Source organism: Molothrus ater, chromosome 5, assembly GCF_012460135.2.
Source record: "Molothrus ater isolate BHLD 08-10-18 breed brown headed cowbird chromosome 5, BPBGC_Mater_1.1, whole genome shotgun sequence".
NCBI classification, from domain to species: domain Eukaryota; kingdom Metazoa; phylum Chordata; class Aves; order Passeriformes; family Icteridae; genus Molothrus; species Molothrus ater.
This window is the reverse complement of record NC_050482.2, coordinates 21,429,438-21,456,858: the sequence shown is the minus strand read 5'-3', so window position 1 is coordinate 21,456,858 and position 27,421 is coordinate 21,429,438. Positions and strand designations below refer to the sequence as shown.

General features: G+C 37.0%; 1 protein-coding gene across 5 annotated transcripts in view; it reads right to left on the bottom strand.

Moving 5' to 3' along the window:
* Window positions 1-11,666, bottom strand: part of POT1 (protection of telomeres 1) — a 62,115-nt gene extending 50,449 nt beyond the window's left edge. The window contains exons 1-5 of one of the 5 annotated variants that reach the window (XM_036401231.2): window positions 11,234-11,666; window positions 10,514-10,597; window positions 7,126-7,259; window positions 2,512-2,584; window positions 1,082-1,173 (exon numbers count right to left, since the gene is read on the bottom strand). In XM_036401231.2, the coding sequence (XP_036257124.1) occupies window positions 1,082-1,173; window positions 2,512-2,584; window positions 7,126-7,248 (288 nt within the window). In that variant the 5' untranslated portion in view covers window positions 7,249-7,259; window positions 10,514-10,597; window positions 11,234-11,666. The remainder of the gene's footprint in view (window positions 1-1,081; window positions 1,174-2,511; window positions 2,585-7,125; window positions 7,260-10,513; window positions 10,598-11,233) is intronic. The other 4 variants (XM_036401232.2, XM_036401233.2, XM_036401234.2 and 1 more) reach the window with 4 other exon arrangements.
* Between the last annotated feature and the right edge of the window lie 15,755 nt (window positions 11,667-27,421).

Below are 27,421 nucleotides of genomic sequence, written 5' to 3'. Positions count from 1 at the left end.
CTTGGCTGTCTAAGGGTTGTTGCCTGTGGGTTGTAGCTTCTAATTCAACTCTTTAGTAATGATCTTTTTATCTTCTAATTGCTGCTCAGTGCCCTGTTCAACATTTGTATTTTTATCAGGACAAAACTGATTTGTTCACTGAATTTAAAAAGATTCTGCACCTTACATATTTAGCAAATTCGTTCAGGAACTTTCCACCCTGGCTTCCCCATCAAAATTGAGAATTACATGGAATTGAGAAATCTGTATAAAGATTGTGATTTGCCCAGAGACGTTATGGATGCCCCATCATTGGAGGTGTTCAAAGTAAGCTGGGATAGGGCTTTGAAGCAATCTAATGAGGTGAAATATGTCCCTGCCCATATCTCCCTCCCTATGACAGGAGGGTTGTAACTGGCTGATCTTTAAAGGTGCCTTCCAGCCCAAACTATTCTATGATTTAATGTGAATTCATACCACAAATGAAAAAGCTCTAACATGAGCTTGTAATGCTTTATATTCTAATTTTAATTTCATATTTGGCTAATATTGAAATATCAGTAAACTGATAGGCAGTCTTATAAAAAGACTGAGGTAATTGTTTTTATCTTGTTTTCCTTCTTTAGTGGTAAACAAACTCACAGGCTGACTTGTCTAAGTCTTTTCCTGGAGCTAATCAAAACAAATTTCTACTTCTGACAAAGCAAGACACCAGCACCAAGTCAGTAAAAAAGCCCTGTATGCACAGTTTTGATTTTTTTTTTTAATCTTTTAGTGTAACTGTCTTTTAAGTGAATTTAATTATAAAATATATCTTATCAAAATGTGAATATAAATGGGTGACTTCTCTATTATCCATATTCATGATCCTTTGCTTGCTAGGTAAACAGCACTGATAAAAATAATTCCTTTTTTTCAATATTAGTGTGAGAAAGAATTTATATAAGCAAATACTATAGATTTGAAGGGACTGAACAGGACTATTTCCAATTTTAGGGATAGGTAGACTAAGACAAGACAAGACAAGAAGTCAACATACATCTGTGAAAAACAATTCCTAATCCAAGAATTTATATCTATATATGTTTTGGTGGTTTTTTACCCCATGGCGTATAACTTTTGCACAATCCTCTGCCATTTTTCCATATATGAAAACATTGATGCTGTTGATCTGAGAACACAAGTTATCCGAATCTGGAGGAAAAAAAGCAAAAGTGATTCCAATCACTATACCTTCTCCAAAACATAACAGCAGTGGAAAGAGGTTTACAAAACAAGTTGATCTACAGTCTAAATTTTTTCAATTAATGTACAAACAGGAAATGTGCTAACTGCAGGTATATTGCTCAGTATATTCTTCATAAGAGGATTAAAATGAGTGTATTGTACACCAGTGTACAATTAAACAGAAATGAAAAAGATTTCTACTTGGATAATTCAATGTGTAGTGTTAGATTAACGATAGAGCCTATTGTAGAATCTAATATAAACTGAAGATATTCTAGGTCATAGAAATATTAATTAATAGCCTTCCAGAGGACTGAAGCAGAAATAATGTTATTATTTTTAGAGTTTTCTACTTTTTACTGTTTCAACAATTTAGATGTGCAAACTTATGTTTCTACAGAGAATGTGCATGAACTCTCCTCTCCTGAACAGTCACTGAAATCAGCAAGACTCAGGGAGGTTAAGCATCCCTTTGAGAAACCTGGAGCCAGCAGGGAGGCTGACTGAGGCCCCAACAATTCCATTCACCTCTGCTAACACCAGGCACAGGCAGCAGCACCAGGCAGCAGCTGCAGACCCCAGGCTGGCTGCTCAGGAGTCAGGAGGCTCAGAGGGAACACATGATGATGTGCTTCCTAGCCACTGTAAGGAATAAGCTGAGCATGAAATGAAAGAAAAAGGGAAAGTTCCTTGAATCTAAAAGACCCCTGACAAATGACCTCCTCCACCTTCCTGACTGGAGGGGATGATAAACTTAAGACTTAAAAGGAACATATTACTTTTTCATATCATTTCATATCATGATGAACAATTCAGGTGTTTCAAAGTGCTAATCTAGGTACTGGTATTTAAATACTTGAGTAGTCAGGTGAAATTTCCTTTTCTTAAATGCTTAAATTAAAACAGAATGAAACACAAATATTTTGCCATTATTCAAAATACTGACCTATATTAAAGGTGCCCTTGCAAAGTATATGCTATTTATATTATGTGATAACTATTATGTGTGCAATTTTCTTGGTCCTTCTTATGATAAGCAGTTTGAAAATACACTATTAAAGCTATACATATAGCTAATACATTCCCAGGACAGTCTTTTAAAAAGTTAGGCAACAAGAAGTCTACTGAAATATAAAGACTGCATTGGTTCTATTAACTTACCTGGCATAAGTTTAAGATAAACTTTTTTTTTTAAGAAAATGAACAGTTTTAGAGATTATTTTAAATCTAACATGCTACTGAACACAAAAGCAGGAACTACTGATGTAGTACCATAAATTAAAAATATATACTTAAATGTAGTACCTTGAACAACAATCTTGAAATAGTCTGTTCCATCTCTGAGTTTTGTTAATGGGTAGGAAAGAGTAACTATTCCCTACAAAGCAAAAAATAAAATAAAATGTTGTGAACTAAGACTTCATGCCACTAAGTTACTGCAATACTGATAACAGCTGAAACATCTGTAAGATAAAAAAGGCAGAATTCATGGAACAAGCATAAATTGGCATTTACATTCTTAACAAAAAAACAACTGCTATGGATAGCAACAAAAAGCAACATTCCTGAGATATAACAAAGCAAGTATTACATTGTGACCATGGTCACAAGGGTTTTCAGGATGAAGAAGAGATGAGAATGTTGACTCCATGATCAGAAGGCTTGATTTATTATTTTATGATATATGTTACATTAAGGCCATACTAAAAAGAAATAGAAAGGAAAAGGTTTCTTCAGAAGCTAGCTAAGCTAAGAATAGAAAAGAATGAATAACAAAGATCTGTGTCTCAGACAGAGCAAGAGCCAGCTCTGCCATGAGTGGTCAGTAAATCCAAACACCCACAGGAGACCAATCCCAGGTCTACCTGTTGCATTCCACAGCAGCAGATAACCATTGTTTACTTTGGTTACTGAAACTGCAGCTTCTCACAAGGAAAAATCCTAAGAAAGGATTTTTCATGAAAGATGTCTGTGACATTACATGACAATATTATTTAGATTCCACTGACCAGATGATAACTAACAATAAAACAGTAGCTATGGAACTATTCATATAACTTTTAGTAGTTACAAAAATAGCAAAAAGACTAGAGTTTTAGGACAAAAGTGGAAAGACATCTAAAGAGACAGTGATCAAAATCTTAAGAGATACATGTAGCAATTCCTCCAAAAACATTGGCAAAGGATTACAACATAAATGTCAGAACAAAATCTCAGTCAAGATATAATAGATGCATATGAAGATAAAAAACCTTCTGTGGAAAAAAAAATACAGCTCTGAGAAGAGTATTACAACGTTTTGAAACTGTCATGTCCTAATTGCTTGGTAATAATACAAATGCTCTAAAAGATCCTATGATTTAACAATTAATTCAAAGTACTCTTTTTTATTGTAATGCTGGAGTTACAATGAAGCAAAAATCAGCAACTTCAGTGATATTAATATCTCTTTGGAATCTACATATCTAGTTAGAAAGAGTGTATCATCAACAAAAAATGTCAGTCACATGTATTCTTTAACAGAACTGCAGATAAAGCACTGTAACCTTCTCAACGATAAAACCAAAACAAAAAAGTTCAATAAAGAATAATAAAATTTTTGAAAACAGACTCTGCAAAATGCTTAAAAAATGACACAAACAGCACAAAAATAGACTAAAAGGTTTTTGTAAAAAGAAAGTATGATAATATGTCTATAAATGCACCATTAAGAGGACAGTCAGGTAAATCACAGTGATTTTACAGTACACATATTCAGTGGGAAACTTGACTTAAATGGTAGCAAATGCTTCTTAAACCAAATCAAGATAAAATATGCAGCAGGGAATTGTTACTCCAGAGGCCTTCCAGAGTAAAATCTGTCCTACAACATGCTACTTGATGAGTAATCCAAATCAAATTCAGCAAGATTTTACTATCTGTTTTATAAAGAAATAATATCACTCCACAAAACCTCAGCATTATTTGCCAATTCTGATTTCCAAAATAATTTGATAATTTAATCTCCTTAACAAAACTCAATAGTCTTCTCTGTGAAAAGCAGGAACTTACCTGTTAAAACCAGAAAGGTTTCTCACTTGTTTTCAAAATTACAGCTTTGTCTAAAATGCTGCTATATATACACACACACACACACATATATATATATATATATATAATTGTTCTTGCTGAGATTGTCTTGAATTGTATTCACAGGTAAACAAAAGGCTACAGAATTTTGCTTGTAATAAAGTCTTTGCAATGAAACAGTCATCTCAGAACACTCAACATTTACATACATATTTTTTTCTTAGTAAGAAATTTCGATCTGCACCAGCACACTATTTAAAAGTGAAACTTAACAATGTGATAGTGGTTGCTTTTTAACCATCTTTATTTTTTATTTTTCCTTTTACATCCCAGTATCTTCCAAAGAGTTTTCAAATTCTGGGACCACATTCTTTGCTATAATGTTTTGGCCCCTCCACTTTCCTTTGTATCTCAAGCACCTACACTATAGTAGGTGTTAGTACAGTTCTGTTCCCCAGCTACTACCCATTTCCTCATACTGCCCCACTGCCTTCTCCCCATGCCTGAAGGTCTTGAGCTCCAAACTTCAAAAGAACCCACCTTAGTAAAACTTGCTCAAATTGGCTCTTCTCTCACAAATTCTGCACTGCTTATTGAGCTCAGAGGCAGACTTTTTCCAAAAGGGTTTTTCCAAAACCCTTGACATTCCATATGCCACTAGACAGACTCTCAAACCCACCCCGTACAATTCTTCTGCTGCATGTGTCTCCTTCCTTATAACGCCTCGCTCCCTCAGTTTGGTTCTGTAGCTGATTTGGCAGCTGATTTTAAGGTTTGCTTCAGATTTGCTACAGCAAAACACAGAGAATTATGAACTAAGAGGAGAAGGTATCATGTTTAGTTAACAGACTGAGGAGGTACAAACATTGCTTGTGCCGTTTTTCCACAAATTTGAAACTTGCAGTTTTCAAAGAGGTATCAGGAAGATAAAAACGCAGAAGAATGAAAGGACTGAGGCACACAAGTCAGACAGAAGCATCCCAAATGTTTTTTGTGGCTTTTACCAGAACACAGCTCATAAAAATCCTCTTCTGCCCTTCCCTCCTTGTCAAAGCAGGACCTGATCCCTATTTTGGCAGGTCTAGAGTGACAGTGTGCCACCACTAAGATAACCTAACATCAGTGCATTCTAAGGTTCACTTCAAGCTCAGCCTGCAGAACTGGATTTTCCTTCACATTTAATGGTGCATTAGCACCAGCTTTATCAGCCCTCCAGTTGTGCTGTTTATGCCAAGCTGTTTTAGCCACCTACTAATCCATGTCAGCAGCAGCATGAAGTTCTCTTAACATAAAGCAGAAGTCTGAGAAAGACATTCTACACACTTTGCCTTTCACTGCATATATGCTTTAAATCATAGTCTGGTAGTAATTACCCTGCTTTCCAAATGGAAACATATATTTTGGCAGAAATATTTTCTAATTTATAATGCATTTTTGTTTCCTTCACCACTTTCTTCTGAACAAGAATCCCTGTTCTTCCATGTCAGGGCTGCTTGCAGACACAGGTTCTTCAAAGCAGGAAGGTCTATGTATTGTGCAGGTGAACAGGGCCAGGAAACTGCCCCCTGAGGAATAAACCCTGTTTGCTAGCAGCAGTGGCTATTGACATTTCCATTTGTTCCTTTACAGGACCTGAGGGAGGCTGAATCATTCTCAATCAAATCACCTCCTACACCACTCAACTGCTGCCTGCTTCCAAACAGAGCAGTTCTGCTCCTTCACTATACCGAAGTGCACCACTCCCAGCATCAATCTGACACCACAATGATCCAGTGTAGAGTGACAGCAGAAGAAAATTATCCTCTCTCCAGCAATATGGATGGTCTTCTGCCAGTTTCCTTCTCATAAATGGACTCAATCACAGGGTCACATAAGCACTAGATTTGGAACTGAGAATATACAGCTGTGGTAGCAAAAATGTTTCTTTCGGATACAGAAAAAGCAGATCAGTTCAGCTCATATTTTTAAAATGTTTGTGCCATTTTTTGAAGGATTCAAGACAACTTATGTTTTCTACAGAACCAAATTTCCTTAATTCCACCCCCCTCTTTTTTAATTAATAGATTGAAAGAAAACCAGGTTAATGCTGATTTCCTGATACATAAGCATCAGAGATGCCTAAAATGATTCTCAGAGCCACAGACAAAAAAAAAGTTAAACAGGATAGAAAAAGACCACACTCAAGAATTGATGCTGCATTTTACAGAGAACACTTGTTTTAGGCATGAAAAAGGTTATTTCTACATTTCATTACTATAGCAGGATTGTACTTCCAATCTGAAATACATTTGGGATTACTGTCAAATATAAGTGCACACTTGGTAATGATAAAAAAGACTAATTGTGTTTTGATGCTGGTAGTTGCTACAAACAACACTTTTCATAAAACTGGATATTGTATAATTTCATACAAAAGGAGAACTACTTTAGAAAGCTTTTTAGTTACTCTGAAATCTGATCTTTAACAGGATTGGGGTGCTTATTACTATTTTTTTTAAACAAAATACCACTTAACCTCCCCCCAGTCCCTCCATTCGCAGCAAAACATTCTGCATATTAATGTGTCTTTAAATTGGTCCACTGCTTAAAAACTCTGAAAAGAGAAACTCCTACAAAATTTTAGTCTGATAACATAAGAGAAAGGGACAGGACTGTGAATCAATGAAGGTAATAGCAACATGCAGTGAAGCTCAAGGTCATAATTTTTCACTGCTTAAAGATATGCAACAGATGAACACAAGGACACACAGTTGCAGAATGTCACCAAGTGAGATGGAATACGAAAGCACCTTGCTAATGTAACAGGAGCTATTTCAAAGCAAGGCAAAATTTTTTTACTGGTCAGCTTACCTGAATGTATTTGTTGGTATAATCACACCCTTCTTGCAAATGTTTTAAATCCTCCTTCTGCAAATGGCTTGGTAGTGGAGTCTCAGACTGTCCTTCAATGATCTTCAGCAATTGAACAGGCATAGCTGCTTTATCTAAACAAAAATAATGAAAAGAGTCCTGAAGCTCCTAATTTTGTTCAAATTAAGAGTTACTAGAAGTTGCATCTTACTCAGAAGGGGAATATTTACCAATTTCATAACGAGAGAGTTTAATTATGTAAAACTAAATTTTCAGAAAGATTAGCCTCATCTCTTAGTACCACACACAGCAAGAAGAAAGTAACATTTCCTTGGCAAAACAACCATCCAAATTACTCAATTTTTCAAACATTCCAAAACACCATAAATGGCAATAAAATATTATTTTACATATAAATAAATAGAAATACATATAAATGCAAAGGGCAATGTAAACAGTGATGATATTTTATGTGCAGAAATACAGATAAAAAGCGCGCAAGACTTTGAATGACTCCTTCCCCAGCACAAGGTCATGGACAAGCAGCCCATATTCAGTTTTTTTCCTATATGAAAATTTGACTGCAAGAAATTAAAACATTTTTCATTTTAACTTAAACTGAACAACAGATGCTTATGCACAGATTAAAAAAATTTCATCAATGAATCAAGTAAAGAAAAAATAACAAAGAAAATAAGAATGGTATCTACAGATGCTGAGCACGGAAGGCACTCAGAACAAGGTAAGAAATGTATGACTGTGTCATCTCTGGTCTGCCCTCACTGTAACAAAAGTCAATGAAATAAATTACTAGTGACAGTGCTATAATGCTGAGAATAGGGGAGAGGAAGAGTAGTCTATTGCAGTGAAGTTACACATAAGAGAAATAGAAAAAAGTGATGTAGCAGTAAGTAGCTATTGCTGTATTTTTTCATTACATTGTCATCTCATTTCTTCTGGGGGTATCTTTGTCTTTGCAGTATAATTTTTATTTCAAGTGCAGTATAATTTTTATTTCAAAAAAAGCTGCAACATTATCAATCTTCTGTTTGCAGTAAGTTTCAATAAACTAAGCAAAAAACAATTTCTGTTTTCTGAAAGTCCAGATGGCAGTATTATAGCCACAGCCCTAATTTCCAACAGTTTTAGCAATTTTTATGCGATAGTAAAGAACAGAAAAGAAAGTATTTCCTATAGTTTTGAATGGACACAAAAACTTGGTAATCTACTCAATAAAAGCTTAAACTACATTTAAATCACAGTTCAAAAGAGCTTTTGCAGTGCTATGCAGACTGAATTCCGTACAAAATATTCAGTTATAATTAAATGGAATTGGGAAACCATTGCAAAATAAAAGACCAGTGAATCATAAGTCAACACACACAGGTGCAGAAAGCAAAATTATACACACTCTTTTAAAAAGTACCTTATTCTTCAGAAAAATCAAAAATCCACTTTATTGTTACTCCAGAATCCAAAGATATCAGACTTCACTAATAACTCGTGACTATTTCTCTTGTTGTGAGCAACCCTTCTTTCTCCTTCCCCATTTACAGCAAACTCCCCACGGCTCTTATTCTTGTCTAACAGATATAAGCAAGAAGTCACAGTAACTCATGACATGTCAATAAAATACTTTGGTTTGAGGGTGTCTCAGCTGTAATGGCACATACAGGGTGACCTAGCTTTTGTTTTTTCCTAGTTTCCAATTCACATGAGGAGCAAGGAGGCAGAAATGAAGCATTATGAACTGACCGCAATCGCCATTCTGTCCTCTGCACTGCTCAGGGGGAGAAACTGGTAGAGAAACTGGAGTGGAGCTAAGCCCAGAAAATGGAAGAGGTGGGGGAAAGGTCTTTAGACTTGTTCTTATTTGTCATTATCCTACCTTGGTTTGATGACCAGTAAGTTAAATTACTTTGAGTCTCTTTTGTCCATGTAAATGGTGAGTGACCTCCCTGTCTCAACCTGCAAGTTTTTAGTTGTATTTTCTCTTCCCTGTCCTCCTGAGGGGAATGATAAGAGCAGCTTTGGCAGGCACCTGTCTTCCAGCCAGGGTCATCCTATGACAGCACAGAGCTGGGAGGTACAGCACCAGACAGGTTTCAATTTCTCCTTGAGCTGAAGCAGAAATAAAAGCTTGCTACAAAGGTGCAGATGCTGTTCCTGCTTTGACTAGTGAGGTATTAGAAGTTAGAACTTCTGTAAGATGTTACTAAATGAAGCTAAAAAATGCCTTTATCTGTATGTTTTCAAACACACACCACAACAGCAGTGTCATTAGCTTACCGGCCATTTCAAGTCTCTAGTGAAAAGAGCAACTGGAAGATTTACACAGCTTTTCATTTCAAAGTATCTACTTCCCACTTTATTCTAGCAGACTGAGAAGCTGATCTATTCCACCTACAAAGAGTCAACTTCAAAGTTAATCAGCAATATTGATCTTCACCCAGCAACTGTATAATGAGCCAGGGAGATATACAACATAACAGATTAACTATTTTTTTATCCTGTTTCTATCTGTTACACTACTTCAGCAATTAAAAATAGATTTTTCTGTTTGTTTTTTTAATTTTCCCATGAAGATGTCTTAACAACACACAGCATTGTAAATAACATTCCAGTTGAAAACAAGTGGAATGTTTTTACAGCTCTAAAACTCCTACATATATAAAACTAAGGTTATGTGTTCTAACTGCTAATCTCTGAAGCTTTCAGATTCTTGTTCCTAGCAATTAAAAACCAAAGATATGAGTATCCAGTTCTAAGAGTTATGAAGGTAAATTTTCCAAAACAAACTGATAGAGCGTTGGCTTTCAAAATCCACATGAAGATATTGTTAGTGCTGTCCTTGGTGTTCCCAACTCTTCTGGAGAGCAACTCAGTGCAAGTAAGTCTGTCAAATACCTTTGTTGCTCTCAAAAGCCTGACAGGAATAATTCCAAGATGAGCCTAAGAAGCCCCCAAATGGTGTAAAGAGAGCTATACATAAGGATGGATATTGAAAAAAATCCCCAAACAAAACCAACAGAGACTGCAAGAAAGGCAGACAGCAGCATGGGACATGCCTTGAAGAGGAGTGAGACACAACACATACACAGAGCAGAAAGAAGAAGATTGTGAACTACAAATACCTTTTGCCTTCCAGTAATTAAAGTGACAGAAATTTGTAGAGTGAGCAAAGAACTTCACAACTTTAGCAAAGAAATATATGAAAGGATGTAGACTGTTTAAAGTAGACTATATACTGTATATAGGATGCAACCCACAATTTAACACCCCAGAGAGAATGCAATATGCACCACATTACATGAAGAGAATAATGTCATTTTGGGAAACAGAAGTGAATAAAACACGTGACTATGTGGACTTCTGAAGGAAACCTCACCAAAGTCTCACGAAGAATGAAGGAATAGCCAAGAGCATCAGCATCTTACTGATGTGGTCAGTCAGTGGTAGATATCTGAAGGCCCTGTAAACACAAATACTAGTCAGTGCAATATTCAGGTATAAGAAGTAATTGTCGAAAGTTAAAATGATTATGAAGTAAGTTATGCTTCATTATAAAAGCACAGACCTGTGTAGACCAGCCATTCACCACACATTCCCACTATATTTTATGCAACACTTTGTCATAAAAATGAGTATTTGCTGCTTGAACAGAATAGGCAGTACTACTGCAAACCCAATGTGCCATCACAGGACAAAGCTTCTGTTATACAGCAGTCTTAATGAAATCAAGAAGACCATCAGTGAACAAAGTGTGTAGTCTGTCTAGAATTTTTTCAAAAGTCTGATTTTATAATAAATTAGTTCCTTGAGAATTCTCAAGAGGTGAAAACATCTTGTCAGATTAACTAAAACAGAAGGAGAAATCAAGTCAGTAGCATGACACATTCCCTCAGCTGCAAGGCTTCAGCTTGCCCTTGCTGAAGAGCATTTATCTTTATGGGAAGTATGTCCTTGGCTGTTCTTACTCTTAAGAACAAGGTGATACTTAGTTTCCTTAGAATACAACAAGACTTCTTACGCAAACAAAATTTCCTTTATTTAAGATTAAAATTTACTTATCTGACGTTGTGCAAAAGAGACTACAATCAAACATTACCTGAGGAAAAGGGATTCTTACACAGCCATTATTATCTCAACAGCACTTCAGCTCTAGAAAGCAGCATTGAATCCACTGCAAAGCAGCGGCCTCGGGAGGAGAGCGCTACTCGCAGATCCCACACTTCACACGCTATGAACTAATCCCTTCAGAAAGTCAATCCACCAGCTACAAGCAGCCGAGAACTTCAGAACCAAGCCCATCAACACAATTACCAACAATGTTTACTCAGTGCCTGGAAAGAAACTTCCAAAGCCGTGGAGCACCGTGCGGGGACTGCGTTCCCGGAGCAGAGCCGGTGTGCAGGGCAGCTGCGAGCCGGAGAGAAGCAAAGCCGGGCCCACAAACCCGCTGGTCCACGTGTGCCGCCAACCCCGTTTGTCCCAGCCCTTATCCCAGTCCCTGTCCCGGTCCTTGCTCCTGCTCCTGTCCCTGTCCCGGTCCCTGTCCCAGTCCCGCCTCGCCGCCTCCTGCGCCACTTCCGCCCTCCCCGCGCTCCGGCCGCGCATCGCGCATGCCCAGGCGGCGCGCGCACGCGCAGCGGCGGCGCCGGGCACACCCGTCCTGAAGGGACAGGGATAGGGACGGGGACAGGGCCGAGAATGGGAACGGGGACGGGCTTGAACCCACTGATGCTCTTGTTTTCTCTTCTGGTTCTGTTTTTTCATGTCCGTAAAAGATCTGTTTAGCAATTAAAACTGCGGTGAAGTGAAATCGTGGAAAGCTTATACATTATAGGTGACTTAAAATCATTTGGGAACATCAATTTGCACTGCATATTAATTTAAATGGTCACTTGATTTTCTCTTGACTCATCTCCTTTTTTGCTGTTTCTTTTTCCTGTTACTTTTTTATAATATTTACTAGATTCTTTCTATAAGTAATCTTAAACGTAGAAGAATTGGAGGTTCTTATACCCTATCCGGTATATAATCAAAAGAGAAAAAAAATAAGCAGAGTTTTGATAAAAGAATACCCCAGCTTTATATATCAGCAAAACAATTGGGTCTGACAGAAATCTAGCCTGAAGTCTGGATGTTTTTCTTTAAGTTTTAATACTGTTTTTGAGCGGTAGTCCTGTTCCTCTGCAGGAGGATGGCACGGGTGAGGGGAAGAGCGCTGACGGCAAAGTGCGGCTGCCCGGGGCCGGGCTGTCCCCGTGTCCCCGTGTCCCCGTGTCCCCGTGTCCCCGGTGTCCCCGTGTCCCCGTGTCCCCGTGTCCCCGTGTCCCCGGGCCGCTGCAGCCCCTCTACCGCCGGCCGGGGGCTATGTACGGATCACAGACGGGACGGGACTGCTGTGGAACGTGCCTTGAGCTGTTTTATTTTCAGCACCAGTCTCATTACGTGGTTATGACAATGGGAAGATGCCATCAGCTCATATCCCAGGCAGCAGACCAAGAACTTAATGTTACAACTTACTTATACGGTTTTTTGACCAATCACACAAGGCAAAAGCATATTGGCAGTAGTTCTATCCGACCACTATAAGCACACATACCTTCAGTTGAAACAATGCTTGCTTATTTCGAATACAATACCTGCTTGTAAGCCTTAAAACACAATCACAGATCTCCATTATTAAGCTTAAAACTTCCTAATATCTCGCTAGATATACTTTTTCTGTAGCTTAGGGAGTTATTCTTGACAAGCATTAATACACAGACCACTGTTCTATTTGTCCACACTTTTCTACTTCTTACATTATTTTTCTGCTGACCTATCTCATGGCTGACCTATCTCATGGGTACTGCGTAGCTCTAATCACAGTTCTGCTGTCTCTGAGGCCTGCCTTTTGCAGCTTTCCCAAAACCCTCTGATTTTGAGGATTCCCACACCCCTCTTGCAGGGGAATGGGAATCCCCTCCTGCCGGCCCCTCCGGCCGCTGCCCATTCTCTGCCTTGGGGAAGCGCCCGCTCCCAGCCCCGGACAGGGTTCGGGCTAGCCCGTAAAACCTGGATGCCACGGCCGTGCTCAGGCGAACTTAAAGCTGCCACTTGCAGATAGTTAAAAAAGAAATAAAAAAAAAAAGGGGGGAAAAGAACACCCTGCTGCTTGCTGGCATCTGTTGTTTAAACGGCTTTGGAAACCAGCATTCATCACTGACAGCGACACGGTTCCCTGAGGCTTGCGGGTGTTTGGATGCAGCAAGTTGACACATGCCAAGATCCCAGTGACACATGCCAAGATCCCATTTGTGGTGCTTGCCAATTCAAAATTACAGCAGTTGTGGCTCAGCATTGCAACAGTGACGCCTCTTCCTTTAGAGACTTCAGCTTTCTGTCTCCAGTACCTCAGAGACACCTCTGCTGCCAGTCTATGCTCTCGCTCTTTCCTTTCCCATCTCTGCAGTCCTGAATATCTGGGACAGCGTTCTTTTTCTTGTTTCTCATCGCTTGGTGATTTTAAAAAAGTCCCACTGGAAACAATTTTCTCCTTTCTCTACCTTCAAATAATTTCCTTCACAACCCTCCTCCTATTTTGGAACTCTTTTAGTTGTGTCTCTGGAGTATTTTATAGTTACACTTAGAATTCAAATCCAATTCAAAAAATGGAACTTGGATCAATCCATGTTCAGGAAGCCTCTGGAGGGACTTCTATGCTTTATACTCATTTTCACCGTTGACAACCTTTTCTGGAACAGGCTTCTTTTCTTTGATCATCACAGTTCTCAATAAATTTTAATCCTGTACCTTCCATTGGGTATTGATGTACCATGCTTGATTATGAACAAAAATATTATTAAGACCTTGTTATACAGGCGTGATAAAAGCAGCCCACAGTGAGAGCTAAGTCAGAGATGGGAATTCAAGCCCAGCTGGCTACATGGAGAACTAATGATCTCCTATTTGAAGAGCCAGCTATGGCAGATAGGCTCAGAAGATTAGTGTGACTTGCCCACATCCTTTGTTTCCATCAAAAGATTTTGAGAGATCAAACTTATCTTTAGGCTATTAAGTCCTGTCAAGTGAGCATTTCTGGTGGAATATGATCTGTCTTCTTTTATGACCTCTATTTTTAAATCTACATTTTGAAAACAATAGTTTTCAATATAGAAAACAATAAGAAAAATTCAACAGCCAAAACCAAGTTGATCAAGTGGTAAAGGATGTATTCAGGAATTAAACATTTTTAGAGCTTTGTGTCATTCAGTAAAAAATGGATAATTTGAAAGAATATGGTGAGAAAATTGAGCTCTAATACACTGATGCATTTTGCTTTTCTTTTAGATTTCTTTTTCTCATGTCTGTAAAAGATTTCTTTAGCAATTAAAATTATGGTGAAGTGAAATCATGGAAAGCTTATACATTATAGGTGAATTAAATTAAAATGATTTGTAAACATCGTGTTGCGCTCCAGAGTAATTTAAATGGTTACTCGATCTTCTGGTCTTGCTTCTCTCCTCTTTTGCTCCTTCTATTTCCAGTTACTTTTTCTAAATTTACTATTGAATTCATTCTATAAGTAATCTTAAACCTATTTTACGTCCTGTATACAATCAAAAGAGAAAAACTGAGAAAAAGCTCTATATAAGCAAAAATTTTAGTTTGATAAAAGAATACCTTAGTTTTATGAGACAACAAAACAATTGGGTCTGCCAAAAATTTAGCCAGAAGTCTGTTCTTCTTTAATTTTAACCTTGCTTTTTCTGGTAGTTACCTTCCTCTTCTTCAGTTAGTAGTTTTAATTCAAGAAATTTTATGAGAAGTTAGATGAATTACATCAGAAGGTGATTTTTAATGTTCCAGTAAGTGTGTGTATTCTCACACTACTTGCAGTAATCTTGAAATGTGCTGCAAGTTATATGTATCATAATAGAAAATAGTACCTCAGCAGAGGAAAAAAAACAAAGCCATGATTCTGATCCTAATGTTGGTTGCTTTGTGGCTTTTAATAAACCCCTTACTCTACAAAACGAAAGTCCATAAATAAATAAGAGGGTAGCTTATTTGGAGTGGGATCCTCATGGAAGTTACACATGCTCTTAAGCAGTTTAGGTATCCTTGGAAATCCCCAAATGCAACTGAAGTTCTGGTCTCACTGAAAATAATAAAAGTTTCCATTCATTTGAGGGAAACCAAAAGGTCCCCTGTGCATCAAAATTGTATGTAACATAAGACATTGAATCAAAGCTTTCAGGAATAGGAGCCTTATACATTAAATCAATACCTAGTCACAGGTGCTTCTGAAGACTGTTCTCTTAATAAGGCAAGAGCTAGATAAGGGTTTTGGAAACTAGACTTGAGTTCATGGGTTTAAAAAAAAAAACAACAACAAAAAAAAGCAACTCCAGAACACCTAAAAACCAATAAAAACCCCCCAAAAATGGGTAAGTTTTTCAATTATGTCTTTCCAAACACACATTCCAGTGTCAATCAGGTCCTTGAGCAATATTGAAAATTCTATCTCTTCAATCTTATTTTCCTCAGACATCTTGTTAAACAGTAGCAAAAGAATTGTTCTATAGGAATACAGGCTATTTTCATTAGCAGCTGCCTGGGTATAATATTTTCCAAGTTCATCACGAGACATTTCACAGCCTAAATGCAGCCCTTTCTAGTCCTTTAACTTTGCTTTGCTTTGATGATAGCACTTGATTTTTACTTTAACTTTTATGGATACCAGCCAAATTCAGCCAGAGGTCATTTGCAATACATCTGAAATTATGTGTTGCTTGCTAGAACTGATAGGCTAAGAGAAGTCAAAAATCCAGATTTATTAAAATCACAGAAATTATTATTACAGTATAAATGTTTAAGAATTTCTAGATGATTTCCAGGAATTCATTTTGATTAATTGCATCTGTATTGAAATAATGTGTAGTCACTCAATAAGAAATCATATTACTATAGCATGCTTCTCATTACAAAGTACTGCACTTAAAGGATTTTCCTTCTGTAAAGAACAGGCAGATTCTTGACTTTTTGTAACTGCTGAGAAATCTGAAACGCAGAGACCAGAATTAGAGTAGTTTGAAATAAGTATATATGAAATACTAAAATAAGGAATTCTTTGCTGTTTGTCTTATATTAGCATTTTGTGTGATTGAAGCTCACTTACATGGGTTTATCTTATGTGAGTGTAAAAATAAGTAGAGCATATGTTTTTAAGTATTTAATGGGTAAATTATGATAATTTAAGAAGCAGGAATTGCAGAGGAGGATAAATCTTTTATTAGACCAAATTGTATAGGTTATGATTTGTATAAGTTATATGATAGCACAGAAAACTTTAGAGAATTTTAGTGATATTTCAGTAGCTCAATCACTGAGCAGATTCATGGCTGGCTCCCTGATCAGAAGAAGCCAGCTTTAAATAACTCACTAATGGACTATTGGGTGAAGGAAGACTCATTTTGAGCAGGAGACAATTTTCTTCTGTATCTAGGCGATAAGGAAAAATAAATGGGAAAGGATAAATGTAGGCAAGGAAATGAAGAAAGTCTCCACTAATGTGATCCTGGAGACATATCTGCTTGCAGCAATTCTGTAGTTCAGCAGCTCTAAAGTGTATCTGAGAATCTCCAAGTTTGCTAGTAAAAGAAGGTGATACATGGAGTCTCTTGCAAAGGATTCTTGTGCCAGCTGGAGCCTTCAAAACTTATTAGGATTTTGAGCATTATTAAGATAAATGCTAAGAGAATATTAATATATTAATTATATATTAATATTCAGTTATTACAGTTAATGTAAATTTTGGAAGCTGACACAAAGTTGTTTGAATTCAATGTTAATCTTTTCATTGGCTCAAAAGGTTTCCTATTTATTGAATCATCACAGATACTGCAGATTAGATTTCTGTTTGCAGGTATTAAGTATGCTTCTTTGTTTAAAATGAGATATTTTTCTTTTCTAAATCTAACACACTCATTAAATATGTTTGCTCGGTGGTTGTGTTCTTAGCTAATTTTCTTAGCAACAGGATTTTATTTTCTAATAAGGCATCTCCCCAAAAGCCCTCTGTAGAAATCAACGATGGAAATTCATTATCTCTTTGCATAGAAGTTTTTCTGTATTTCAGTTGAAATACTCACTAGCTCTAAGAATGATGAAATACTATTCTTTATTCTAAAGCATCAGCTGTCTGACTAGCTATAGAGGTTTGTGCTTCTTTCCTTGATGGTTATAAGCTTGCACTGACTAAGAAGGCTTCTGCAAAAAAAAAAAAATCTAATTCATATAATTGCCCAAAGAGTTGATGTAAGAGTTGATGTAAGAGTCAGTGTAATGCATATCCCAGGAGTAAGAGAACAAAAAGAAACCCCTACACTTCAGAAGCACTGGATCTTTTCATTTGTTGGAAACAGAGAAATAAAACCAGGGAGGTATTCAGATATTTTGTGAGAAAAGCAGAAAATTTATATAAGAAAAATATTTATAATTACAAGGTAATTAAAAACAAAGTGGCATCACTCACTGGAGTGTTTAATCTTTTAATGTTGGAGCATTTGTTTGTATATCCATTTATTGCATATGAATTTTTGTTACATGTGCATCAGTTGCAGACAACAGTGGACAGGAATTCGGGAATACATTTTCAAAAAACTCATTGAAAGAGCTTTTTAAAGGGTACAATTGTGCGAGGGCAGATAAACTCAACTATTTCTATAAAAGCTATTTATGTATTATTTGTAAAATATTAAAGTGTTTCTTCTTCTGATATTTTCAATAACTGAAGCAATTTATTTTCTATGACATGTGCTAAAACCTGAGGTTTTTTTTCTTTAGAAAATATTCTTACATAGAATTCTTTATGAACCAATTTACTTGGAAAATTCAAGTTCTTCCTTTTCAAGAATGAAAGTCTAACTATGGTTATTATCACAGGCATCACTTTCTTCACTGTGAAAATCTATAGATGCCATCATGAACTGAAATAATTGTGTTTAACAATGTAGTGATGAACAAAAGAGCCTGTCTTCACCTCACCAGGTTTGTAGTCAAAATACACTGAGAAAATGAGAATTGGAGTTAATTTAATATGTAGTGAACTACTCACTTTGAAACTTAGAATTGGAGTTAATTTAATATGTAGTGAGCTACTTTGAAACAAAAAAATATGTCAAGAAGCTAAAAGAGACTTAGAAAGAAATGTAACTGGGAAGCTTATTCCTATTAAGTTATGTAGCTTTCATGTGTGTGATGGTGCCAGTTCCAGACATCATTGAGTTCTCCAGCCTGGAGAAAACTTCTATACATAAAATGAATTATAATTTATTAAAATATGGACCTTTTGGTATATATAAAATACCCCAAAAGCACAAATCCCATTTATTCACTTATTGAAAATCCTTTAGCATTTAGGGCTCAATTCTGATTATTCTGTCTTCATTGACTGTGGTGGATTTTTCCAAATACTTTTTCCCTTGTTTTTTGTCCTGTTCATATTTAATTCTGAATTCATTTTTCCATCAAAGTAGTTTTTTAATGATGCACTTATTTTGGTTTTCAGTAAAATAAAGGTAAAACGAAAATGAAATTGAAATTAAAATTAAAACAAAGGTGGAAAAAGCTTGTGGCTTAAACAGAATGACTTTATCTAGTCACACTAGTTCACTGAGTCACATGTTCACCTCCTATCCTGAGATATTCTGAATATTTTCTAAGAGATCCTTAATTCAGGTTTTAACTCGAAAGGTCTTAAGTGCTTTTCAGTAACCTGAAGCTAAAGCATTGGGTGTCCAATCCTCTTAACCTTTTCAGCTTAAACTTCTATGAACAGAAGTTGCTCTACCAGGAATAACAGACCACCTTATGTAAAAACATTTATAACTTGGAAGATATTTGTCTTCAGTCTTCCAAACATTTTTGTCTGTGTAATTTCTGGGCTAGATGATTACTTTTTAAAGCTTCTTTGTCAGGGAAAATCAGAAACAGCATTTTCCAAAACATGGTAAACATAAACCTGTTTTTACACCTGGAAACAGCCAAACTGTTCAAAGTCAGGTAAAATATACCATTTATGTTTTCATTTAATGACAGAAAGTCTCCCTCAGCAGCTGAATAAGAGGGAAGCACAAGAAGGACTGACCTCTGTATTAGTACCTAACAGTTTAGTGATGAGTTTGCACTTGTCTTTACTTCTAGAATTTGTTTGTGTTATGGCTTAGGAATGGTGCTCCCCAGTTCAGTGCCCCCAGCAAGACTCTCAAACCATGCTCTACTCTCTCTCACTCCCCATTTTCCCCTTTCCCTGCTCTGCAGGGGAATGGAGAGGAGAATTGGAGACACAAAAGGCAAAGGTCACAAGTTGTGATAAGAACAATTTACTGGAAACAGCAATGGAACAAGAAAATGAACAATAACAGCAACAGTACTAATGACAGAAAGTACAACAAAAGAAACTATTCACATGGAAAAAAAGCCCCAATAACAGACAATACCACGTTTTTTTGACTAGCAGTAACCTCTTCTCGCCAGAAGAGTGTCCCTTTCCCTTGCCCCACCACTGACATGAGGTGGTGTAGCATATACACCACCATATGTCCCAGCCATGCCCCCTCCCAGCTACTGCAAAAAATTACCCCTGTCCTGGCCAGAACCAGAACAGCATAACTCAAGAGTGCTTGTGATTTCATCCACTACTGAACACAATTTTTAAAGTGCAGCTGTGTTGTACTTGATGTTTCATATTCTTCTGGACTTCAATGGCACTTAGAGCCACATGGAATCTGGTAGAAATGATTTCTTGTAGAAATCAGGATTTTTCAGCTATGTCAAGACCTTATGTAACAGACTGCTGAGCTCTTGAGAGGTACTACATGAGCTCAATTTCCACAGAAATCTCAGGGCAGATGTTCAGGCTCTGCAGAGTTATGAGAATATGCTGGTATGTTCTTACAACCTTGGCAATGGTCTTGTTTCCATGCTCTGTCAAATATATCACACCAAGGAAGAATGGTAAATTGAAGATTCTTAATAATAGCAGATACTGATAATGTTGACTTGTCATTGTCCTACAAAAGTATTTTGTTGAATTGAAGAAAATGATTAGAAAATAAGATGCAGTCAAAAGAGACAAGCAAAAGATACTAAAACAAAAATATCACAGTGTAAATACACAAGGATAAGCAATGCGATAGGTGGCAGTTCTTTAGAGAAGAAAGGAATGAATCACATGTGAGTCAGATGTGTCATTCTGTTCTAAAAAAAAAAAAATTAACAAATTGCACAAATAACTTGTAAGGTGCATAAAATAACCTTCCTGTTCAGGAGTTCTGATAAGCTGAAGTAATGCATCATGTTTCTGTCATAAAGCTTGAAGAAAATAAAACCATCAATCCATTGGAGGCATTCTGAAGGACATCAGTGTGAATGAGGAAAGGCTTAGGAAACATGACCACCAGAGATGGATGGAAAGAGTTGGGGTTATTTAGCCTAAAATTTTTCTAACATGGAGTCATATGTATGTAAAAAGGGATGTATTTTTTTTGAAAAAAGAGTATTTTTGTGTGTGTGTGTGTGTGTCCATGGTACAGAGGAGAAGAAGTAATAACCTTAAATTTTGTAGTGAATTATTTGTATTTGACAATAGGAGAGACTTTCTCACCAAAAAAAATTAATGCTGAGACGTGGAATAATTTTTCTGAGATCTGCATTACTGAATGGATTTTTTTGGGCCAGGTTAATAAAATATTTAGTTTAGCTAGATGATTTGTCTCAGAGTAGATGGATAGACAGGTAGGATACTTTCTGAAGGTCATTTTAACTCTATTCTTCTATGATTTTTTCATATTTGGCTTGAAACCTTTGCTTATTTTAAATTTATTCATTTCTTAAAGCTGTATTATTCTCAGTTAGCATTATTCTCAGCTCTTTATGTGAACTCAAAGTAATCACTAGACAAGGATGGAAATTTGTTCGTATGCAGACTGTGAAATATTTACAATTTGTTGCTTTTTTGTGACTTAGCATATATTCATTGTATTTGGTTGGATGTGATTAATATGAGCTTAAGAGCTGCCATTTAGTTTTATTTTAAACAATTGGGCTTGATTGTTCATTGCCCCATTTTCATGCTACATTTGTTCTTTGTTCTTTTTTGTATATTGACAATGTCATTCAGTTTTGTGGTTTGTGTGTTTTAATGTTGTTTGTTTAATTGTTTTTAGATAGCAAAAAATCTTTAAAGTGGTAAGAAATTTCAAAAATAGATTTTAAAATTTCTTTGATAATTTGATTAGTAGCAAAAAATTATAAGCATCGTAAACAGCGTTTTCTGATATGTCATTGCATTTAACTGAATTGACTATGACTAGGTGCTCAACCAAGCATCTAATTATTTGCAGAAAAATTGCAGTTGGATGTTGCATTATGACATTGAATATAGACAAAGCTTCCTGATACTGACTTCTGCATCTTTAGGAAAGAGTCAAGCATGAAGGAACACAATAGTACACCAAATTTGGAGCTTGCAGCTTCTGCTAATAGAAGTAATGTTTTCTTAAATCAGGTGGACAAATGATTTGCATATATTAATTAATGTTATTGTTTATAACTGATGTCCAAGATAGCGTTTTCTAGAAAAACAGGACACTCTTCCAGGAAAAAATTAGGAAGAGTCAGGTAGATCACATTTGTCTCAAACTTGGTGAATATGAGTATTTCTTTGCTATTTTCATGCAAATCTTATGTGTTATTTTGTTTGCAGAACATTGCAATTGATCAAACACTGCACATCTGAATATATTATCTCAAATGTGAAGCTGTCTCTGAAGCATCTACAGCAGTGAGGGTGGCAGTTTTAGCTTCTCTGTGATTTAGGTGGATTACTGTAAACAAGGTTCATTTCTGTGTAAGAAAGGGGACTACTGAGGAGGTCAGCAACATTATGAAAAAGATAATTACCAAAAAGGTCTGTGGTGGACTGCTCCTGGCTGGTAGGCAAGCACACAGCTCCTTCTCACTCTTCTCATTTTCAGCATGGCTGAAGAGCAAACAGAACAGAAGATAGCTCGTGTTTCAGGATAAAGACAAGAAGGTCACGATTGCTGTGACAGGCAGAGTAGACTCAAACTGGGCAAATTACTTATTGCAAATTAATATAAATACTTAATTACTCTTTCAGGTATTGAGAAACAAAAGTAAAACAAGAAATAACCATTAAAACATTTAAGAAAATACACCACTTCTTTTTCCAAGCTTCTCATCGGGCCCCTCTCACCTCCCAGCTTGTTATGCCCCAGGTTGTACTTTCAATGAGGCAAGGGATCCAGTGGTGGAGGAGTGGCATTGCTTGCAAGTCAGGGCTCCTTTTGGTGCTCCTTCTTTGCTTTTTTCCTCTGCTTTGGCATGGGCCTTCCACAGGCTCTGTGCCTTTGGGAATTGTGCTCTGCCGTGGAACAGCTCCAGCCTCTCTGACCTCAGTATTCTCTTGCTGTTTCCCTCAGGTTCCCTCCACCAATCTCTGTTCTCTCATTGTCTCCATGTTCTCTCCTCCTCTTTCAAGAGTTTCTATTCTTTCATAAAAAGATTTTTGCAGAGGCAATATCAAATTCAGTGATGGGATCATCTTTGGCTTGTGATGGGTGGGGAGCTATCTGGAAGTGACTGTGTCCAGTGCTGGACAACCTCTGACCTTCCACAGAGGCCACCCCTGCAACTACTCATCCCAAAACTTTGCTACACCAACACAAAAGGTTTTATCCACATTGCATTTTCAAATAGAAAATCCATATCACCTTGTTACTCTTTAAGAACTGAATAGATTCATCAGAATTCTGAAGTTCTACTTGCTCTCATCAGCTTTAATAACTCCTTTCTTTTTAGCCTGCCTCACAGATTTTAATTTAAACAAATACTAAATAAAGGGTGTATTTTTTAGCTATTAGTCTGACTTTTGGAGTATTCAACAGATATTGCTATGCATTGACAATGACAACGTCATTTGTATTGACGTCCAATTCTAAATTTCTTTCAGGATGGGCAAAATTTATTCTTATTTATTAGTTTTATTACTCTAGAAAGTAGGAAATTTGTCAGGAACTTACACTGCATTGTCCTGAGGAGAACATCAGCCACTGACAGTAAGTGCTTTCAACTGGCACAAGAGAAGTCCAGCAATGTAATGAGGTCAGTTTGATGAGAAGTAGTTTTAAGACAGCAGCAAATTAAGCTTTGCCACAGTTCTTAGTGAGTAATCTGTCTATTTTCTTGATGGTCTGACAGAAGCCAGGGTCCACTTGTGAGAAGAAGTCAAGAGGGAGAAAAAGTCCAAAGGCATGAGTTGTCATGAACAAGCTGTAAAAAAAGGGGTTATAATACTGTACAATGTTACCTTCATTGGAAAAATAGCCAACTGCAATTTCAGAGGATTCAAATATCTCACAACTAGTATATTTTATTAAATGATGTTAGAAATCACAAACAGAAATAAAAAAGGCAAAATTATTGCAGTAGTGATTTAGGCTGATTACTTTGTACATCTCTTAAATTCTTGAAAATGCCATCACTACCAGATTCTGCCTTTTTTCTCATCCATCATTCTTCATAGCAATTTCATTAAATTCTTGGGGTCAGAAGAAGAAAAGAAGATAAACCAGGGTCTCTGGCCTCTATGAAAAGGACTTGTTACAGAGTTTTCTTAGGGCAGTGCAGTTTGGCACATCTCACAGGTAAAAAGATTCAGAGATGGCAATCATGAAGTTCCTAGGCAAGATAATAGCAAGACATTGATTGATGGGTAGTCTATTTGTTACCATAATCTTACTCTAAACTTAATAACCACTGAAATATAGAGTGATTTCCCATATGATGTGCTTGCAAAAGAAAGTAATACACTACTCAGAATATTAAAAATATTCCTTTCTTATATTCACTTCAGGAATCAGATTGTTCTGGAAATGTTTGTCAGGTGGTACTGATAAAATGGAAATTGTACCAGTACCACCTCAAATGATATTGTATAACAGAGCACAGCTCCCTCTGGTATCAACCGGTGTTGCATCTGAGAATTGATGTGGACTCTATATAGAGTGACATTTCAGAGATTAATGGATATTTATGGAAACTCATGAACAATCCTTATATGAATTATTTAACTGTCATAGGCATTTCTACATAGAAAAATCAGAGAAAGTTGTTATGACGAACTGAAATGGAAAACAAGGTAACAAAGAAACAGGACAAGAAAAAAAGCTATAAAACCAATAAAAGATGCAAGTAACATTTTAGTATCTGACTAGACATCTATAACATGTTGTAAAGCTATACAATGTCACCTAGGGAATAAACTAAGATGAGTAAAAGCTCTGAGACAAAATAGAGGCTAACAATTAGCCATTTAAGTTTATTGATAACTAAAGAGGAATATTCCTACAGTAGATTTTAAAATTTTATAAGGCTCTGATGAAAGCCAAAGGATGTCAGTTGGTGTTGTGAAACATCAGAGCTTATCAAGTGGGACCATGAGTCTCTCATAATGCTTTTCCTCTAAATCAGTGCAGTATTAATTGCACTTCTGAAAAATACTATGGAAAATTGTTCACAGCTTTCCACAGAGAAGAGAAACATCCTCAGAACATAAGAGTAAGTAACTGCCATTGTCTTTTTTAACTAGAAGAACAGGAAAACAGTCCCGAAAACCAAAAATTGGTCTGAGAGAATAGAAAACACATTCATCTGTTGGCTGCTCCAACTGTGGTCATCAGGGCAAAGTCCTGCAGGAGGACACTTGTTAGTGGAATAAACCATCAGCTGATATATTTTTGCCCAAAACATTTTTGTTAATGGCCTGGACAAGCGGATAGACTGCACCCTCAGAAGTCTGAATATGATGCAAAACTGGGAGGAGCAGCTGATGGCTGTGCTACCTGCTCTTCAGGAAGACCTCAACTGGCTAGAGAAGTGGGATGAGAAGAAGCCCAGAGATGAGCCATTTTAGAGGGAACTCCTGGAAGGAACCTGACTGTGATCTCTGAAGGAGTCTCTGGAAAAGTCTGTCTCTCACCACTGCTGAGAAAAAGGGAACCTGCCTAGTTTAGGCTTTTGTGCCTGAAGTTACACTTAGGGAATGTGCACCTTTTAAAGCAGCCAGTTTGTAGAGCCCTAGCATATAAAATCAATCTGACAGAAAGGATATTTTCTATCATATGACAGCCAGTTCTCAAGAAGTGGAATATAGAGCTGAAATGACATGTTTCCTCACTGTAGTTGCTGTTCCAGTCCTGAGTAACGCTACCTGGTGCTTGTCCAACCAATGTCCTGACAGCTTGTCAAGAGGCTCCTTGGAAATAGTTTTCACATGATTTACTGCATCAAACAAGCTGTCTTTACATTCCAATTCAGGCTTGACAAATTTGTCAGCTTCTCCAATCCATTCACAGTTCATAAAGTCAAAATTTCTGTGATGCAACCTGAGAGACTGGCAAGGAAACCCCTGGAGATTGCTTCAAGTGTGACTAATTTAGAAATAATGCAATATACTTTTAAATCTCAACAAAAGAATGAGGCTTGGAAGGTAGCAGGAGGTCTTCATTAAAAGCTATTTAACAACATCTGAGAGTTTCCTGTGCAGCAAAGATTTATGTTTGAAATTCTCACTGGTCTGGAGAAACTCAAGGCTCCCCTTGAGAAGGTATTTGGTTCAAATTCATAAGCTATTAGAGTGTGAGTTATAAAAATGATGAGAGTAGAACCTTTAGGCACTTGGTTGAGCAAAAAACCCCACTTCTTTTGCTGTCTGGGTAAACAACTTGAGTACTGCATTCCTGAAATATTGTGATGCTTTCAAAATTGTGTTAGTAAAGAAGTTTTCCACTTAAGTATTTTGCTATTTTTTCCGTACTGCAGAGAAGAGCAGGGGTGTTACAATATGTATGTCAGTTAAAGGAAAAAATGGATATTAACAATTGACTCTCATTCCCTTTCACACATGATTCTTGTTATTTCAGTGAAATTGATTTTTACCATATTTTAACAGATGACAGAAGTTCAAAGAAGAAAACTGTGTAAATTACTGAAATGTCCTGGTTTCAACTAGGGTAGAGTTAATTTCTTCTCAGTAGTTGATACAGTGCTGTAGTTTAAACTTGGAATGAGAATGGTGTGGATAACACTGGCTGAAGGGATATTCCACATCATGCTCAATATATAAACTGGGGAACTTACCTGGAAGTGGGGTTGATCTAGGTTCAGGAAAGGGGTCTTGCATCAGTCAGTGGGTGGAACAATTGCATTGTGCATAAATAATTTATTATTTTCTTTCCCTTTTTATTGTCATCATTATCATTATTATTGTATTTTACTCCTAAAATGAAAAGAGAGAATTGGGTTTTGGGACATGTTCCCATCCCGATCCTTCAGTCCTCATGATGTGTCTGAATTGTGCACTCGGATGCTCTAAGGGTATGAGCAGATCTTCAGGGTGCTCTAGGCCACACAACCTTAGCAAAACTGGAACAGCCACTGAACTGACAAAGGCCCCCAAAGCTAAGCCTCATCCCTTGACAAAGCTGTTGCTGAGCAGCAATTCAGGCTGTTGCACAGGGAGGGCAAAGCTCAGCTGAGGCCATGCCCAGCACAGGCATCGCTGCATCCCCAGCTGGGATTGAAACCATGACATAAGGGAAAAGAGGGTGAATAAGAATACAAATATATAAACTAATTGGGACTGTGTGGAATTCTAAACTGGAATTAAGTTTTGTTCACATCACCAGACTTTATGAAATGGTATAGCCTGTTTACCGTAGCACGTCATGACATTGGTAGAAATATTGTGGGATGGGATTAATTTACTGTTTTCTGTACTGATTGAATCTCTGCATGCAGTGGAGTGATCGGTTCAGCTTTTTGAAAACTGCATTAGGTTTTTCTGAAAAACGATAGCAGGCTCTGAATGAAGACAAAGCAGATTTGTTGCTTAGCAGAACAACATATATATGGCAATGCTTCAGAGGACAAGAAATGATCTTTTAGTGCTGGCCAAAGCAGTGGCAGGAGTATGAGCTTGAGATTACTGGAATGTGTGGGCAGAGATGTGTAATTGATATTCACAAAATCATAAAAGTCTTTGGACAATTTATGGCACAAACAGGACAAGAAATTGCTTGCAATCTTTTATACAATTGCTTCTGACTCACATTCTCAGCAGTAACCTGCACGCTTGGCCACGCTTGGCCCTGCTGTGCAGTTATATGTCAGAGAGCCCAGGGTAACAACAAAATTCTTTTGTTCTTGAGACATGAATGCA